This window comes from Scyliorhinus torazame, chromosome 12 (assembly GCF_047496885.1).
Source record: "Scyliorhinus torazame isolate Kashiwa2021f chromosome 12, sScyTor2.1, whole genome shotgun sequence".
Taxonomy (NCBI): Eukaryota; Metazoa; Chordata; class Chondrichthyes; order Carcharhiniformes; family Scyliorhinidae; genus Scyliorhinus; species Scyliorhinus torazame.
The window spans coordinates 136,984,336-137,006,001 of record NC_092718.1 but is presented as its reverse complement, the minus strand read 5'-3'; the positions used below and the strand labels follow the sequence as shown (position 1 = coordinate 137,006,001).

The window sequence follows — 21,666 nt, the reverse complement described above, 5'->3', positions numbered from 1 at the left end:
CCCCCCCCCCGTACCCACTCGCTTCCCCATGCCCACTACTCTTCCTCTCTCTCTGACCTCTGGGACACCGTCTCTTTGAGCTCTGGCGCTCCCCTTCTTTGACCTGCCACTCCCCCTCTCTGACCTCTGCCGCTCCCCTTCTTTGACCTCTGGCGCTCTCTTGCTTGCTCTCTTTCTGCACCTGATTCCTTCTGTATCCTCTCTTGAGTATTTACTACCGCCCTCTTATTTGTGCAGGTACTGGGAACACCCACACGGGAGCAGATCCGTGAAATGAATCCCAACTATACAGAGTTCAAATTCCCCCAAATTAAAGCACATCCCTGGTCAAAGGTGAGTTTCAGTAGGGAGCGGAATTGCCTGAGAATGATTTAACATGCGTTATCCTCGGGGAGACTATCTGCTCCCCTGTAACTCCTCCACCCCCTTAATCTCCCAATCACCGTTCCATTTAACACACAAACTTTAGCCCCTCAATCTTCCGATCACTGCCCCATTTAACACACACTACAACGGACACTCATCCCTCGATCCTCTGATCACTATCCCATTTCACACATTATAAACCCTCAATCTCCCGATCTCTCCCACTTCACACATTATAAACCCTCAAACTCCCAATCACTGTCCCATTTCACACATTACAAACCTTCAGTCTCCCGATCACTCCCATTTCACACATTATAAACCCTCAATCTCCCGATCACTATCCCATTTCACACATTATAAACCCTCAATCTCCCGATCTCTCCCATTTCACACATTATAAACCCTCAATCTCCCGATCACTCCCATTTCACACATTATAAACCCTCAATCTCCCGATCACTGTCCCATATCACACATTATAAACCCTCAATCTCCCGATCTCTCCCATTTCACACATTATAAACCCTCAATCTCCCGATCACTCCCATTTCACACATTATAAACCCTCAATCTCCCGATCACTGTCCCATATCACACATTATAAACCCTCAATCTCCCGATCTCTCCCATTTCACACATTATAAACCCTCAATCTCCCGATCACTCCCATTTCACACACTATAACCCCTCAATCTCCCGATCACTGTCCCATTTAACACATTATAAACCCTCAATCTCCCGATCTCTCCCATTTCACACATTATAAACCCTCAATCTCCCGATCACTCCCATTTCACACATTATAAACCCTCAATCTCCCGATCACTGTCCCATATCACACATTATAAACCCTCAATCTCCCGATCTCTCCCATTTCACACATTATAAACCCTCAATCTCCCGATCACTCCCATTTCACACACTATAACCCCTCAATCTCCCGATCACTGTCCCATTTAACACATTATAAACCCTCAATCTCCCGATCACTGTCCCATTTCACACATTATAAACCCTCATTCTCCCGATCTCTCCCATTTCACACATTATAAACCCTCAATCTCCCGATCTCTCCCATTTCACACATTATAAACCCTCAATCTCCCGATCTCTCCCATTTCACACATTATAAACCCTCAATCTCCCGATCTCTCCCATTTCACACATTATAAACCCTCAATCTCCCGATCACTGTCCCATTTCACACATTATAAACCCTCAATCTCCCGATCTCTCCCATTTCACACATTACAAACCCTCAATCCTCCTGATCTCTCCCATTTCACACATTATAAACCCTCAATCTCCCGATCACTGTCCCATTTCACACATTATAAACCCTCAATCTCCCGATCACTGTCCCATATCACACATTATAAACCCTCAATCTCCCGATCACTGTCCCATTTCACACATTATAAACGCTCAATCTCCCGATCTCTCCCATTTCACACATTATAAACCCTCAATCTCCCGATCTCTCCCATTTCACACACTATAACCCCTCAATCTCCCGATCACTGTCCCATTTAACACATTATAAACCCTCAATCTCCCGATCTCTCCCATTTCACACATTATAAACCCTCAATCTCCCGATCTCTCCCATTTCACACATTATAAACCCTCAATCTCCCGATCACTATCCCATTTCACACATTATAAACCCTCAATCTCCCGATCACTGTCCCATATCACACATTATAAACCCTCAAACTCCCGATCACTGTCCCATTTCACACATTATAAACCCTCAATCTCCCGATCTCTCCCATTTCACACATTATAAACCCTCAATCTCCCGATCTCTCCCATTTCACACATTATAAACCCTCAATCTCCCGATCTCTCCCATTTCACACATTATAAACCCTCAATCTCCCGATCACTGTCCCATATCACACATTATAAACCCTGAATCTCCCGATCTCTCCCATTTCACACATTATAAACCCTCAATCTCCCGATCACTGTCCCATTTCACACATTATAAACCCTCAATCTCCCGATCTCTCCCATTTCACACATTATAAACCCTCAATCTCCCGATCTCTCCCATTTCACACATTATAAACCCTCAATCTCCCGATCACTCCCATTTCACACATTATAAACCCTCAATCTCCCGATCACTGTCCCATATCACACATTATAAACCCTGAATCTCCCGATCTCTCCCATTTCACACATTATAAACCCTCAATCTCCCGATCACTGTCCCATTTCACACATTATAAACCCTCAATCTCCCGATCTCTCCCATTTCACACATTATAAACCCTCAATCTCCCGATCTCTCCCATTTCACACATTATAAACCCTCAATCTCCCGATCACTCCCATTTCACACATTATAAACCCTCAATCTCCCGATCACTGTCCCATTTCACACATTATAAACCCTCAATCTCCCGATCTCTCCCATTTCACACATTATAAACCCTCAATCTCCCGATCTCTCCCATTTCACACACTATAACCCCTCAATCTCCCGATCACTGTCCCATTTCACACATTATAAACCCTCAATCTCCCGATCACTCCCATTTCACACATTATAAACCCTCAATCTCCCGATCACTCCCATTTCACACATTATAAACCCTCAATCTCCCGATCTCTCCCATTTCACACATTATAAACCCTCAAACTCCCGATCACTGTCCCATTTCACACATTATAAACCCTCAATCTCCTGATCACTCCCATTTCACACATTATAAACCCTCAATCTCCCGATCACTCCCATTTCACACATTATAAACCCTCAATCTCCCGATCACTGTCCCATATCACACATTATAAACCCTCAATCTCCCGATCTCTCCCATTTCACACATTATAAACCCTCAATCTCCCGATCACTGTCCCATATCACACATTATAAACCCTCAATCTCCCGATCACTGTCCCATATCACACATTATAAACCCTCAATCTCCCGATCACTCCCATTTCACACATTATAAACCCTCAATCTCCCGATCACTCCCATTTCACACATTATAAACCCTCAATCTCCCGATCTCTCCCATTTCACACATTATAAACCCTCAAACTCCCGATCACTGTCCCATTTCACACATTATAAACCCTCAATCTCCCGATCTCTCCCATTTCACACATTATAAACCCTCAAACTCCCGATCACTGTCCCATATCACACATTATAAACCCTCAATCTCCCGATCACTGTCCCATATCACACATTATAAACCCTCAATCTCCCGATCACTGTCCCATTTCACACATTATAAACCCTCAATCTCCCGATCTCTCCCATTCCACACATTATAAACCCTCAATCTCCCGATCTCTCCCATTTCACACATTATAAACCCTCAATCTCCCGATCTCTCCCATTTCACACATTATAAACCCTCAAACTCCCGATCACTGTCCCATTTCACACATTATAAACCCTCAATCTCCCGATCTCTCCCATTTCACACATTATAAACCCTCAAACTCCCGATCACTGTCCCATTTCACACATTATAAACCCTCAATCTCCCGATCTCTCCCATTTCACACATTATAAACCCTCAATCTCCCGATCTCTCCCATTTCACACATTATAAACCCTCAAACTCCCGATCACTCCCATTTCACACATTATAAACCCTCAATCTCCCGATCTCTCCCATTTCACACATTATAAACCCTCAATCTCCCGATCACTCCCATTTCACACATTACAAACCTTCAGTCTCCCGATCACTGTCCCATTTCACACATTATAAACCCTCAATCTCCCGATCACTGTCCCATTTCACACATTATAAACCCTCAATCTCCCGATCTCTCCCATTTCACACATTATAAACCCTCAAACTCCCGATCACTGTCCCATTTCACACATTATAAACCCTCAATCTCCCGATCACTGTCCCATATCACACATTATAAACCCTCAATCTCCCGATCACTCCCATTTCACACATTATAAACCCTCAATCTCCTGATCTCTCCCATTTCACACATTATAAACCCTCAATCTCCCGATCACTGTCCCATATCACACATTATAAACCCTCAATCTCCCGATCACTCCCATTTCACACATTATAAACCCTCAATCTCCTGATCTCTCCCATTTCACACATTATAAACCCTCAAACTCCCGATCACTGTCCCATTTCACACATTATAAACCCTCAATCTCCCGATCTCTCCCATTTCACACATTATAAACCCTCAATCTCCCGATCACTCCCATTTCACACATTATAAACCCTCAATCTCCCGATCTCTCCCATTTCACACATTATAAACCCTCAATCTCCCGATCACTCCCATTTCACACATTATAAACCCTCAATCTCCCGATCACTATCCCATTTCACACATTATAAACCCTCAATCTCCCGATCTCTCCCATTTCACACACTATAACCCCTCAATCTCCCGATCACTGTCCCATTTCACACATTATAAACCCTCAATCTCCCGATCTCTCCCATTTCACACATTATAAACCCTCAAACTCCCGATCACTGTCCCATTTCACACATTATAAACCCTCAATCTCCCGATCTCTCCCATTTCACACATTATAAACCCTCAATCTCCCGATCACTCCCATTTCACACATTACAAACCTTCAGTCTCCCGATCACTGTCCCATTTCACACATTATAAACCCTCAATCTCCCGATCTCTCCCATTTCACACATTATAAACCCTCAATCCTCCTGATCTCTCCCATTTCACACATTATAAACCCTCAATCTCCCGGTCACTATCCCATTTCACACATTATAAACCCTCAATCTCCCGATCTCTCCCATTTAACACACACTATAACCCCTCAATCTACCGATCAGTGTCCCATTTAACACACACTATAACCCCTCAATCTACCGATCAGTGTCCCATTTAACACACACTATAATCCCTCAAACACCCGATCACTGGCCCATTTAACCCACGCTATAACCCCTCAATCTACCGATCACAGTCCCATTTAACACACACTATAACCCCTCAATCTCCCAATCACAGTCCCATTTAACACACTCTATAACCCCTCAAACACCCGATCACTGTCCCATTTAACACACACTATAACCCCTCAATCTCCCAATCACAGTCCCATTTAACACACTCTATAACCCCTCCATCTCCCGGTCACTGTCCCATTTAACACACTATAACCCCTCAATCTACCGATCAGTGTCCCATTTAACACACACTATAACCCCTCAAACACCCGATCACTGTCCCATTTAACACACACTATAACCCCTCAATCTCCCGATCATAGAACAGTACAGCACAGTACAGACCCTTCGGTCCACGATGTTGTGCCGACCATTTATCCTAATCTACATAGAACAAAGAACAGTACAGCACAGAACAGGCCCTTCGGCCCTCGATGTTGTGCCGAGCATTGTCCGAAACCTATCCCACTCCCTGTCATTCTGGTGTGCCCCATGTGCCTATCCAATAACCGCTTGAAAGTTCCTAAAGTGTCCGACTCCACTATCACAGCAGGCAGTCCATTCCACACCCTGACCACTCTCTGAATAAAGAACCTACCTCGGACATCCCTCCTATCTCTCCCACCCTGAACCTTATAGTTATGCCCCCTTGTAACCTCTGCATCCACCCGAGGAAATAATCTCTGAACGTCCACTCTATCTATCCCCCTCATCTTATAAACCTCTATTTTGTCGCCTCTCATCCTCCACCGCTCCAAAGAGAAAAGCCCGAGCTCCCTCAACCTTTCCTCATAAGACCTATCCTCCAAACCAGGCAGCATCCTGGTAAATCTCCTTTGCACCCTTTCCAATGCTTCCACATCCTTCCTATAGTGAGGTGACTAGAACTGCACACAATACTAATGTGGTCTCACCAGGGTTATGTACAGTTGCAGCATAACCCCACGGCTCTTAAACTCAAGCCCCCTGTTAATAAACGCTAACACACTATAGGCCTTCTTCACGGCTCTATCCACTTGAGTGGCAACCTTCAGAGATCTGTGGACATGAACCCCAAGATCTCTCTGTTCCTCCACATTCCTCAGAACCCTGCCATTAACCCTGTAATCCGCATTCAAATTTGTCCCACCAAAATGAATCACCTCACACTTATCAGGGTTAAACTCCATCTGCCATTTTTCGGCCCAGCTCTGCATCCAATCAATGTCTCTTTGCAGCCTACAGCAGCCCTCCTCCTCCTCCTCCACTACTCCACCAATCTTGTTGTCATCAGCAAATTTACTGACCCACCCTTCAGCCTCCTCCTCCAAGTCATTGATAGAAATCACAAATAGCAGATCAACTATCAATCTAAGATCAACCTAACCTACACCTGTCCATGTGCCTGTCTAAGAGTCGCTTAAATATCCCGAATGACTCTGACTCCACCACCTCTGCTGGCAGTGCATTCCACGCACCAACCACTGTGTAAAGAACCGACCTCTGACACCTCCCCTATACCTTCCTCCAATCACCTTAAAATTATATCCCCTCGTGACAGCCATTTCCGCCCTGGGGAAAAGTCTCTGGCTATCCACTCTATCCATGCCTCTCATCACCTTGTACACCTCTATCAAGTCACCTCTCTGCCTTCTTCACTCCAGTGAGAAAAGCCCTAGCTCCCTCAACCTTTCTTCATAAGACATGCCCTCCAGCACAGGCAGCATCCTGGTAAATCTCCTCTGCACCCTCTCCAAAGCATCCGCATCCTTCCTATAATGAGGCAACAAGAACTAAATATTCCAAATGTGGTCTAACCAGGGTTCTATAAAGCTGCAGCAAAACCTCGCGGCTCTTAAACTCAATTCCCCGGTTTAGGAAAGCCAACACACCATACGTCTTCTTAACAACCCGATTGATCTGGGTAGCAACTTTGAGGGATCTATGTACATGGACCCCAAGATCCCTCTGTTCCTCCACACTTCCAAGAATCCTTCCTTGAACCCTGTATTCAGCATTCAAATTCGACCTTCCAAAATGAATCACTTCACATTTATCAAGGTTGAACTCCATCTGGCACTTCTCAGCCCAGTTCTGCATCCTGTTAATGTTCTGTTGTAACCTGCAACAGCCCTCAACACTATCTACAACTCCACCAACCTTTGTGTCATCGGCAAACTTACTAACCCACCCTTCCACCTCCTCATACAAGTTATTTATAAAAATCACAAAGAGCGCGGTAGCACAAGTGGATAACACTGTGGCTTCACAGCGCCAGGGTCCCAGGTTCGATTCCCCGCTGGGTCACTGTCTGTGCGGAGTCTGCACATTCTCCCCGTGTCTGCGTGGGTTTCCTCCGGGTGCTCTGGTTTCCTCCCACAGTCCAAAGACGTGCAGGTTAGGTGGATTGGCCATGATAAATTGCCCTTGGTGACCAAAAAGGTTAGGAGGGATTATTGGGTTACGGGGGGATAGGGGGGAAGTGAGGGCTTAAGTGGGTCGGTGCAGACTCGATGGGCCGAATGGCCTTCTGCACTGTATGTTCTATGTTCTAGCGGAGGTCCCAGAACAGATCCCTGCAGGACACCACTGGTTACCGACCTCCAGGCGGAATACTTTCGATCCACTACCACTCGCTGTCTTCTTTCGGCCAGTCAATTCTGTATCCAGATAGCCAAATTTCCCTGTATCCCATGCCCCCTAACTTTCTGAATGAGCCTACCATGGGGAACCTTATCAAATGACTCACTGAAATCCATATACACCACATCCACTGCCCGATCTTCATCAATGTGTCTCGTCACATCCTCAAAGAATTCAATGAGGCTTGTGAGGCATGACCTGCCCCTCACAAAGCCATGCTGACTATCTTTAATCAAACTATGTTTTTCTAAATAATCATGAATTCTATCTCTCAGAATCCTTTCCAATATTTTGCTCACTACAGACATAAGACTGACTGGTCTGTAATTCCCAGGGATTTCCCTATTCCCTTTCTTGATCAGGGGAACAACATTCGCCTCCCTCCAATCATCCGGTACTACTCCAGTGGAGAGTGAGGATGCAAAGATCATTGCCGACGGCGCAGCAATCTCCTCCTTTGCTTCCCGTAGTAACCTTGGGTATATCCCGTCAGGTCCAGGGGACGTATCTATCCTTTTGCTTTTCAAAATTTCCAGCACAACCTCTTTCTTAATATCAACCCTATTAACCTGGTTCACGCTGTTCTCACGAGCAACAAGGTCCCTCTCTCTAGTGAATACTGAAGCAAAATATTCATGTAGGGCCTCCCCTACGTCTTCAGACTCAAGGCACAAGTTCCCTCCACTATCCCTGATCGGCCCTACTCTCACTCTGATCATCCTCTTATTTCTCAAGTAAGTTTGGAACGCCTTGAGGTTTTCCCTAATCTATCCCGCCAGTGCTTTTTCATGCCCCCTTCTAGCTCTCCTGAGTCCTTTTTTGAGTTCCTTCCTGGCCACCTTGTAACCCTCTGGAGCCGAGTCAGATCCTTGCTTCCGCAACCTTACGTAAGCTTCCTTCTTCCTCTTGACCAGAAGCTCCACTTCTCTTGTCATCCAAGGCTCCTTCACCTTTCCATTCCTTCCTCATCTCAGTGGGACAAACCTATCCAGCACTTGCAGCAAGTGCTCCTTGAACAACCCCCACATTACTGTTGTGCATTTCCCCAAGAACAACTGTTCCCACTTTATGCTCCTCAGCTCCTGTCTAATCGAAGTATAATATCCCCTCCCCCAATTAAATACCTTCCCATACTGTGTGTTCCTATCCCTCTCCATGACTATTTAACAGACACTATAATCCCTCAATCTCCCGATCACTGTCCCATTTAACAGCACGGTAGCACAGTGGTTAGCACTGTGGCTTCACAACGGCAGTGTCCCAGGTACGATTCCCGGCTGGGTCACTGTCTGTGCGGAGTATGCACGTTCTCCCTGTGTCTGCGTGAGTTTCCTCCGTGTGCTCCGGTTTCCTCCCACAAGTCCCGAAAGATGTGCTGTTAGATAATTTGGTCATTCTGAATTCTTCCTCTGTGTACCCGAACAGGCGACGAGGGGCTTTTCACAGTAATTTCATTGCAGTGTTAATTTAAGCCTACTTGTGACAATCTAGATTATTATTATTATTAATTATTGTCATTTAACGCACACTGTATCCTGTCAATCTCCCGATCACTGTCCCATTTAACACACCGTAATCTCACGATCATTGTCCTATTTAACACACCGTAATCTCCCGATCAACACACCGTAATCTCCCGATCACAGTCCCATTTAACACACCGTAATCTCCAGATCACTGTCCCATTTAATACACCGTAATCTCCCGATCACTGTCCCATTTAACACACCGTAATCTCCCGATCACAGTCCCATTTAACACACCGTAATCTCCTGATCACTGTCCCATTTAACACACCGTAATCTCCCGATCACAGTCCCATTTAACACACCGTAATCTCCCGATCACTGTCCCATTTAACACACCGTAATCTCCCGATCACTGTCCCATTTAACACGCCGTAATCTCCCGATCACTGTCCCATTTAACACACCGTAATCTCCCGATCACTGTCCCATTTAACACACCGTAATCTTCTGATCACTGTCCTATTTAACACGCCGTAATCTCCCGATCACTGTCCCATTTAACACACCGTAATCTCCTGATCACGGTCCCATTTAACACACCGTAATCTCCCGATCACTGTCCCATTTAACACGCCGTAATCTCCCTATCACTGTCCCATTTAACACACCGTAATCTCCCGATCACTGTCCCATTTAACACACCGTAATCTCCTGATCACTGTCCTATTTAACACGCCGTAATCTCCCGATCACTGTCCCATTTAACACACCGTAATCTCCCGATCACTGTCCCATTTAACACACCGTAATCTCCCGATCACTGTCCCATTTAACACACCGTAATTTCCCGATCAACACACCGTAATCTCCCAATCACAGTCCCATTTAACACACCGTAATCTCCCGATCATTGTCCTATTTAACACACCGTAATCTCCCGATCAACACACCGTAATCTCCCGATCACAGTCCCATTTAACACACCGTAATCTCCAGATCACTGTCCCATTTAATACACCGTAATCTCCCGATCACTGTCTCATTTAACACACCGTAATCTCCCGATCACAGTCCCATTTAACACACCGTAATCTCCTGATCACTGTCCTATTTAACACGCCGTAATCTCCCGATCACTGTCCCATTTAACACACCGTAATCTCCCGATCACTGTCCCATTTAACACACCGTAATCTCCCGATCACTGTCCCATTTAACACACCGTAATCTCCCGATCACTGTCCCATTTAACACACCGTAATTTCCCGATCAACACACCGTAATCTCCCAATCACAGTCCCATTTAACACACCGTAATCTCCCGATCATTGTCCTATTTAACACACCGTAATCTCCCGATCAACACACCGTAATCTCCCGATCACAGTCCCATTTAACACACCGTAATCTCCAGATCACTGTCCCATTTAACACACCGTAATCTCCCGATCACTGTCTCATTTAACACACCGTAATCTCCCGATCACAGTCCCATTTAACACACCGTAATCTCCTGATCACTGTCCCATTTAACACACCGTAATCTCCCGATCACTGTCCCATTTAACGCACCGTAATCTCCCGATCACAGTCCCATTTAACACACCGTAATCTCCTGATCACTGTCCCATTTAACACACCGTAATCTCCCGATCACTGTCCCATTTAACACACCGTAATCCCCCGATCACTGTCCCATTTAACACACCGTAATCTCCCGATCACTGTCCCATTTAACACACCGTAATCTCCCGATCACTGTCCTATTTAACACACCGTAATCTCCCGATCACTGTCCTATTTAACACACCGTGATATCCCGATCAACACACCATAATCTCCCGATCACAGTCCCATTTAACACACCGTAATCTCCTGATCACTGTCCCATTTAACACACCGTAATCTCCCGATCACTGTCCCATTTAACACGCCGTAATCTCCCTATCACTGTCCCATTTAACACACCGTAATCTCCCGATCACTGTCCCATTTAACACACCGTAATCTTCCGATCATTGTCCTATTTAACACACCGTAATCTCCCGATCAACACACCGTAATCTCCCGATCACAGTCCCATTTAACACACCGTAATCTCCAGATCACTGTCCCATTTAATACACCGTAATCTCCCGATCACTGTCCCATTTAACACACCGTAATCTCCCGATCACAGTCCCATTTAACACACCGTAATCTCCTGATCACTGTCCCATTTAACACACCATAATCTCCCGATCACAGTCCCATTTAACACGCCGTAATCTCCTGATCACTGTCCCATTTAACACACCGTAATCTCCCGATCACTGTCCCATTTAACACACCGTAATCTCCCGATCACTGTCCTATTTAACACACCGTAATCTCCCGATCACTGTCCTATTTAACACACCGTAATTTCCCGATCAACACACCGTAATCTCCCGATCACAGTCCCATTTAACACGCCGTAATCTCCCGATCACTGTCCCATTTAACACACCGTAATCTCCCGATCACTGTCCCATTGAACACACCGTAATCTCCCGATCACTGTCCCATTTAACACACCGTAATCTCCTGATCACTGTCCCATTTAACACACCGTAATCTCCCGATCACTGTCCCATTTAACACACCGTAATCTCCCGCTCACTGTCCCATTTAACACACCGTAATCTCCTGATCACTGTCCCATTTAACACACCGTAATCTCTCGATCACTGTCCCATTTAACACACCGTAATCTCCCGATCACTGTCCCATTTAACACACCGTAATCTCCCGATCACTGTCCCATTTAACACACCGTAATCTCCCGATCAACACACCGTAATCTCCCGATCACAGTCCCATTTAACACACCGTAATCTCCCGATCACTGTCCCATTTAACACACCGTAATCTCCCGATCACTGTCCCATTTAACACACCGTAATCTCCCGATCATTGTCCCATTTAACACGCCGTAATCTCCCGATCAACACAGCGTAATCTCCCGATCACAGTCCCATTTAACACACCGTAATCTCCCGATCACTGTCCTATTTAACACGCCGTAATCTCCCGATCAACACAGCGTAATCTCCCGATCACAGTCCCATTTAACACACCGTAATCTCCCGATCACTGTCCCATTTAACACACCGTAATCTCCGGATCACTGTCCCATTTAACACACCGTAATCTCCGGATCACTGTCCCATTTAACACACCGTAATCTCACGATCGCTGTCCCATTTAACACGCCGTAATCACCCCATCACTGTCCCATTTAACACAGCGTAATCTCCCGATCACTGTCCCATTTATCACACCGTAAACTCCCGATCACTGTCCCATGAAACACACCGTAATCTCCCGATCACTGTCCCATTTAACACACTGTAATCTCCCGATCAACACACCGTAATCTCCCGATCACTGTCCCATTTAACACAGCGTAATTTCCCGATCAACACACCGTAATCTCCCGATCACTGTCCCATTTAACACACCGTAATCTCCCGATCATTGTCCTATTTAACACACCGTAATCTCCCGATCAACACATCGTAATCTCCCGATCACAGTCCCATTTAACACACCGTAATCTCCAGATCACTGTCCCATTTAATACACCGTAATCTCCCGATCACTGTCCCATTTAACACACCGTAATCTCCCGATCACAGTCCCATTTAACACACCGTAATCTCCTGATCACTGTCCCATTTAACACACCGTAATCTCCCGATCACTGTCCCATTTAACGCACCGTAATCTCCCGATCACAGTCCCATTTAACACACCGTAATCTCCTGATCACTGTCCCATTTAACACACCGTAATCTCCCGATCACTGTCCCATTTAACACACCGTAATCTCCCGATCACTGTCCTATTTAACACACCGTGATCTCCCGATCAACACACCGTAATCTCCCGATCACTGTCCCATTTAACGCACCGTAATCTCCCGATCACAGTCCCATTTAACACACCGTAATCTCCTGATCACTGTCCCATTTAACACACCGTAATCTCCCGATCACTGTCCCATTTAACACACCGTAATCTCCCGATCACTGTCCCATTTAACACGCCGTAATCTCCCTATCACTGTCCCATTTAACACACCGTAATCTCCCGATCACTGTCCCATTTAACACACCGTAATCTCCTGATCACTGTCCTATTTAACACGCCGTAATCTCCCGATCACTGTCCCATTTAACACACCGTAATCTCCCGATCACTGTCCCATTTAACACACCGTAATCTCCCGATCACTGTCCCATTTAACACACCGTAATTTCCCGATCAACACACCGTAATCTCCCAATCACAGTCCCATTTAACACACCGTAATCTCCCGATCATTGTCCTATTTAACACACCGTAATCTCCCGATCAACACACCGTAATCTCCCGATCACAGCCCCATTTAACACACCGTAATCTCCAGATCACTGTCCCATTTAATACACCGTAATCTCCCGATCACTGTCTCATTTAACACACCGTAATCTCCCGATCACAGTCCCATTTAACACACCGTAATCTCCTGATCACTGTCCTATTTAACACGCCGTAATCTCCCGATCACTGTCCCATTTAACACACCGTAATCTCCCGATCACTGTCCCATTTAACACACCGTAATCTCCCGATCACTGTCCCATTTAACACACCGTAATTTCCCGATCAACACACCGTAATCTCCCAATCACAGTCCCATTTAACACACCGTAATCTCCCGATCATTGTCCTATTTAACACACCGTAATCTCCCGATCAACACACCGTAATCTCCCGATCACAGTCCCATTTAACACACCGTAATCTCCAGATCACTGTCCCATTTAATACACCGTAATCTCCCGATCACTGTCTCATTTAACACACCGTAATCTCCCGATCACAGTCCCATTTAACACACCGTAATCTCCTGATCACTGTCCCATTTAACACACCGTAATCTCCCGATCACTGTCCCATTTAACGCACCGTAATCTCCCGATCACAGTCCCATTTAACACACCGTAATCTCCTGATCACTGTCCCATTTAACACACCGTAATCTCCCGATCACTGTCCCATTTAACACACCGTAATCCCCCGATCACTGTCCCATTTAACACACCGTAATCTCCCGATCACTGTCCTATTTAACACACCGTAATCTCCCGATCACTGTCCTATTTAACACACCGTGATATCCCGATCAACACACCATAATCTCCCGATCACAGTCCCATTTAACACACCGTAATCTCCTGATCACTGTCCCATTTAACACACCGTAATCTCCCGATCACTGTCCCATTTAACACGCCGTAATCTCCCTATCACTGTCCCATTTAACACACCGTAATCTCCCGATCACTGTCCCATTTAACACACCGTAATCTTCCGATCATTGTCCTATTTAACACACCGTAATCTCCCGATCAACACACCGTAATCTCCCGATCACAGTCCCATTTAACACGCCGTAATCTCCTGATCACTGTCCCATTTAACACACCGTAATCTCCCGATCACTGTCCCATTTAACACACCGTAATCTCCCGATCACTGTCCTATTTAACACACCGTAATCTCCCGATCACTGTCCTATTTAACACACCGTAATTTCCCGATCAACACACCGTAATCTCCCGATCACAGTCCCATTTAACACGCCGTAATCTCCCGATCACTGTCCCATTTAACACACCGTAATCTCCCGATCACTGTCCCATTGAACACACCGTAATCTCCCGATCACTGTCCCATTTAACACACCGTAATCTCCTGATCACTGTCCCATTTAACACACGGTAATCTCCCGATCACTGTCCCATTTAACACACCGTAATCTCCCGCTCACTGTCCCATTTAACACACCGTAATCTCCTGATCACTGTCCCATTTAACACACCGTAATCTCTCGATCACTGTCCCATTTAACACACCGTAATCTCCCGATCACTGTCCCATTTAACACACCGTAATCTCCCGATCACTGTCCCATTTAACACACCGTAATCTCCCGATCAACACACCGTAATCTCCCGATCACAGTCCCATTTAACACACCGTAATCTCCCGATCACTGTCCCATTTAACACACCGTAATCTCCCGATCACTGTCCCATTTAACACACCGTAATCTCCCGATCATTGTCCCATTTAACACGCCGTAATCTCCCGATCAACACAGCGTAATCTCCCGATCACAGTCCCATTTAACACACCGTAATCTCCCGATCACTGTCCTATTTAACACGCCGTAATCTCCCGATCAACACAGCGTAATCTCCCGATCACAGTCCCATTTAACACACCGTAATCTCCCGATCACTGTCCCATTTAACACACCGTAATCTCCGGATCACTGTCCCATTTAACACACCGTAATCTCCGGATCACTGTCCCATTTAACACACCGTAATCTCACGATCGCTGTCCCATTTAACACGCCGTAATCACCCCATCACTGTCCCATTTAACACACCGTAATCTCCCGATCACTGTCCCATTTATCACACCGTAAACTCCCGATCACTGTCCCATGAAACACACCGTAATCTCCCGATCACTGTCCCATTTAACACACTGTAATCTCCCGATCAACACACCGTAATCTCCCGATCACTGTCCCATTTAACACAGCGTAATTTCCCGATCAACACACCGTAATCTCCCGATCACTGTCCCATTTAACACACCGTAATCTCCCGATCATTGTCCTATTTAACACACCGTAATCTCCCGATCAACACACCGTAATCTCCCGATCACAGTCCCATTTAACACACCGTAATCTCCAGATCACTGTCCCATTTAATACACCGTAATCTCCCGATCACTGTCCCATTTAACACACCGTAATCTCCCGATCACAGTCCCATTTAACACACCGTAATCTCCTGATCACTGTCCCATTTAACACACCGTAATCTCCCGATCACTGTCCCATTTAACGCACCGTAATCTCCCGATCACAGTCCCATTTAACACACCGTAATCTCCTGATCACTGTCCCATTTAACACACCGTAATCTCCCGATCACTGTCCCATTTAACACACCGTAATCTCCCGATCACTGTCCTATTTAACACACCGTGATCTCCCGATCAACACACCGTAATCTCCCGATCACAGTCCCATTTAACACACCGTAATCTCCTGATCACTGTCCCATTTAACACACCGTAATCTCCCGATCACTGTCCCATTTAACACGCCGTAATCTCCCTATCACTGTCCCATTTAACACACCGTAATCTCCCGATCACTGTCCCATTTAAAACATCGTAATCTCCCTATCACTGTCCCATTTAACACGCCGTAATCTCCCGATCACTGTCCCATTTAACACACCGTAATCTCCCGATCACTGTCCCATTTAACACACCGTAATTTCCCGATCAACACACCGTAATCTCCCGATCACAGTCCCATTTAACACGCCGTAATCTCCCGATCACTGTCCCATTTAACACACCGTAATCTCCCGATCACTGTCCCATTTAACACACCGTAACCTCCCGATCAACACACCGTAATCTCCCGATCACAGTCCCATTGAACACACCGTAATCTCCCGATCACTGTCCCATTTAACACACCGTAATCTCCTGATCACTGTCCCATTTAACACACCGTAATCTCCCGATCACTGTCCCATTTAACACACCGTAATCTCCCGCTCACTGTCCCATTTAACACACCGTAATCTCCTGATCACTGTCCCATTTAACACACCGTAATCTCCCGATCACAGTCCAATTTAACACACCGTAATCTCCCGATCACTGTCCCGTTTAACACACCGTAATCTCCCGATCACTGTCCCATTTAACACACCGTAATCTCCCGATCATTGTCCCATTTAACACGCCGTAATCTCCCGATCAACACAGCGTAATCTCCCGATCACAGTCCCATTTAACACACCGTAATCTCCCGATCACTGTCCCATTTAACACGCCGTAAACTCCCGATCACTGTCCCATTTAACACGCCGTAATCTCCCGATCAACACAGCGTAATCTCCCGATCACAGTCCCATTTAACACACCGTAATCTCCCGATCACTGTCCCATTTAACACACCGTAATCTGCCGATCACTGTCCCATTTAACACACCGTAATCTACCGATCACTGTCCCATTTAACACACCGTAATCTCCCGATCAACACAGCGTAATCTCCTGATCATAGTCCCATTTAACACACCGTAATCTCCCGATCACTGTCCCATTTAACACACCGTAATCTCCCGATCACTGTCCCATTTAACACACCGTAATCTCCCGATCACTGTCCCATTTAACACACCATAATCTCCCGATCAACACACCGTAATCTCCCGATCAACACACCGTAATCTCCCGATCACTGTCCCATTTAACACACCGTAATCTCCCGATCACTGTCCCATTTAACACACCGTAATCTCCCGATCACTGTCCCATTTAACACACCGTAATCTCCCGATCACTGTCCCATTTAACACACCGTAATCTCCCGATCACTGTCCCATTTAACACACCGTAATCTCCTGATCACTGTCCCATTTAACACACCGTAATCTCCCGATCACTGTCCCATTTAACACACTGTAATCTCCCGATCACTGTCCCATTTAACACACCGTAATCTCCCGATCATTGTCCTATTTAACACACCGTAATCTCCCGATCACTGTCCCATTTAACACATCGTAATCTCCTGATCACTGTCCCATTTAACACACCGTAATCTCCCTATCACTGTCCCATTTAACACACCGTAATCTCCCGATCACTGTCCCATTTAACACACCGTAATCTCCCGATCATTGTCCTATTTAACACTCCGTAATCTCCCGATCAACACACCGTAATCTCCCGATCACAGTCCCATTTAACACACCGTAATCTCCAGATCACTGTCCCATTTAATACACCGTAATCTCACGATCAACACAGCGTAATCTCTCGATCACAGTCCCATTTAACACACCGTAATCTCCCGATCACTGTCCCATTTAACACACCGTAATCTCCCGATCACTGTCCCATTTAACACACCGTAATCTCCCGATCACAGTCCCATTTAACACACCGTAATCTCCTGATCACTGTCCCATTTAACACACCGTAATCTCCCGATCACTGTCCCATTTAACGCACCGTAATCTCCCGATCACAGTCCCATTTAACACACCGTAATCTCCTGATCACTGTCCCATTTAACACACCGTAATCTCCCGATCACTGTCCCATTTAACACACCGTAATCTCCCGATCACTGTCCTATTTAACACACCGTAATCTCCCGATCACTGTCCTATTTAACACACCGTGATCTCCCGATCAACACACCGTAATCTCCCGATCACAGTCCCATTTAACACACCGTAATCTCCTGATCACTGTCCCATTTAACACACCGTAATCTCCCGATCACTGTCCCATTTAACACGCCGTAATCTCCCTATCACTGTCCCATTTAACACATCGTAATCTCCCGATCACTGTCCTATTTAACACACCGTGATCTCCCGATCAACACACCGTAATCTCCCGATCACAGTCCCATTTAACACACCGTAATCTCCTGATCACTGTCCCATTTAACACATCGTAATCTCCCGATCACTGTCCCATTTAACACGCCGTAATCTCCCGATCACTGTCCCATTTAACACACCGTAATCTCCCGATCACTGTCCCATTTAACACACCGTAATTTCCCGATCAACACACCGTAATCTCCCGATCACAGTCCCATTTAACACGCCGTAATCTCCCGATCACTGTCCCATTTAACACACCGTAATCTCCCGATCACTGTCCCATTTAACACACCGTAACCTCCCGATCAACACACCGTAATCTCCCGATCACAGTCCCATTGAACACACCGTAATCTCCCGATCACTGTCCCATTTAACACACCGTAATCTCCTGATCACTGTCCCATTTAACACACCGTAATCTCCCGATCACTGTCCCATTTAACACACCGTAATCTCCCGCTCACTGTCCCATTTAACACACCGTAATCTCCTGATCACTGTCCCATTTAACACACCGTAATCTCTCGATCACTGTCCCATTGAACACACCGTAACCTCCCGATCACTGTCCCATTTAACACACCGTAATCTCCCGATCACTGTCCCATTTAACACACCGTAATCTCCCGATCAACACACCGTAATCTCCCGATCACAGTCCAATTTAACACACCGTAATCTCCCGATCACTGTCCCGTTTAACACACCGTAATCTCCCGATCACTGTCCCATTTAACACACCGTAATCTCCCGATCATTGTCCCATTTAACACGCCGTAATCTCCCGATCAACACAGCGTAATCTCCCGATCACAGTCCCATTTAACACACCGTAATCTCCCGATCACTGTCCCATTTAACACGCCGTAATCTCCCGATCACTGTCCCATTTAACACGCCATAATCTCCCGATCAACACAGCGTTATCTCCCGATCACAGTCCCATTTAACACACCGTAATCTCCCGATCACTGTCCCATTTAACACACCGTAATCTGCCGATCACTGTCCCATTTAACACACCGTAATCTCCCGATCACTGTCCCATTTAACACACCGTAATCTCCCGATCAACACAGCGTAATCTCCTGATCATAGTCCCATTTAACACACCGTAATCTCCCGATCACTGTCCCATTTAATACACCGTAATCTCCCGATCACTGTCCCATTTAACACACCGTAATCTCCCGATCACTGTCCCATTTAACACACCATAATCTCCCGATCAACACACCGTAATCTCCCGATCACTGTCCCATTTAACACACCGTAATCTCCCGATCACTGTCCCATTTAACACACCGTAATCTCCCGATCACTGTCCCATTTAACACACCGTAATCTCCCGATCACTGTCCCATTTAACACACCGTAATCTCCCGATCACTGTCCCATTTAACAGACCGTAATCTCCTGATCACTGTCCCATTGAACACACCGTAATCTCCCGATCACTGTCCCGTTTAACACGCCGTATTCTCCTGATCAACACAGCGTTATCTCCCGATCACAGTCCCATTTAACACACCGTAATCTCCCGATCACTGTCCCATTTAACACACCGTAATCTGCCGATCACTGTCCCATTTCGCACACCGTAATCTCCCGATCACTGTCCCATTTAACACACCGTAATCTCCCGATCACTGTCCCATTTAATACACCGTAATCTCTCGATCACAGTCCCATTTAACACACCGTAATCTCCCGATCACTGTCCCATTTAACACACTGTAATCTCCCGATCACTATCCCATTTAACACACCGTAATCTCCCGATCACTGTCCCATTTAACACACCGTAATCTCACGATTGCTGTCCCATTTAACACGCCGTAATCACCCGATCACTGTCCCATTTAACAGACCGTAATCTCCCGATCACTGTCCCATTTAACACACCGTAATCTCCCGATCACTGTCCCATTTAACACACCGTAATCTCCCGATCACTGTCCCATTTAACACACCGTAATCTCCCGATCACTGTCCCATTTAACACACCGGAATCTCCCGATCAACACACCGTAATCTCCCGATCACTGTCCCATTTAACACACCGTAATCTCCCGATCAACACACCGTAATCTCCCGATCACTGTCCCATTTAACACACCGTAATCTCCCAATCACTGTCCCATTTAACACACCGTTATCTCCCGATCACTGTCCCATTTAACACACCGTAATCTCACGATCGCTGTCCCATTTAACACGCCGTAATCACCCGATCACTGTCCCATTTAACACACCGTAATCTCCCGATCTCTGTCCCATTTATCACACCGTAATCTCCCGATCACTGTCCCATGAAACACACCGTAATCTCCCGATCACTGTCCCATTTAACACACCGTAATCTCCCGATCAACACACCGTACTCTCCCGATCACTGTCCCATTTAACACACCGTAATCTCACGATCATTGTCCTATTTAACACACCGTAATCTCCCGATCAACACACCGTAATCTCCCGATCACAGTCCCATTTAACACACCGTAATCTCCAGATCACTGTCCCATTTAATACACCGTAATCTCCCGATTACTGTCCCATTTAACACACCGTAATCTCCCGATCACTGTCCCATTTAACACACCGTAATCTCCCGATCACTGTCCCATTTAACACACCGTAATCTCCTGATCACTGTCCTATTTAACACGCCGTAATCTCCCGATCACTGTCCCATTTAACACACCGTAATCTCCTGATCACGGTCCCATTTAACACACC

General features: G+C 46.0%; 1 protein-coding gene across 1 annotated transcript in view; it reads left to right on the top strand.

Annotated features, from left to right (window-relative positions):
* Window positions 1-212: 212 nt before the first annotated feature.
* Window positions 213-21,666, top strand: part of LOC140386613 (glycogen synthase kinase-3 beta-like) — a 326,343-nt gene continuing 304,889 nt past the window's right edge. The window contains exon 1 of the mRNA XM_072469090.1: window positions 213-333. Coding sequence (XP_072325191.1) covers window positions 274-333 — 60 coding nt within the window. The 5' untranslated portion in view covers window positions 213-273. The remainder of the gene's footprint in view (window positions 334-21,666) is intronic.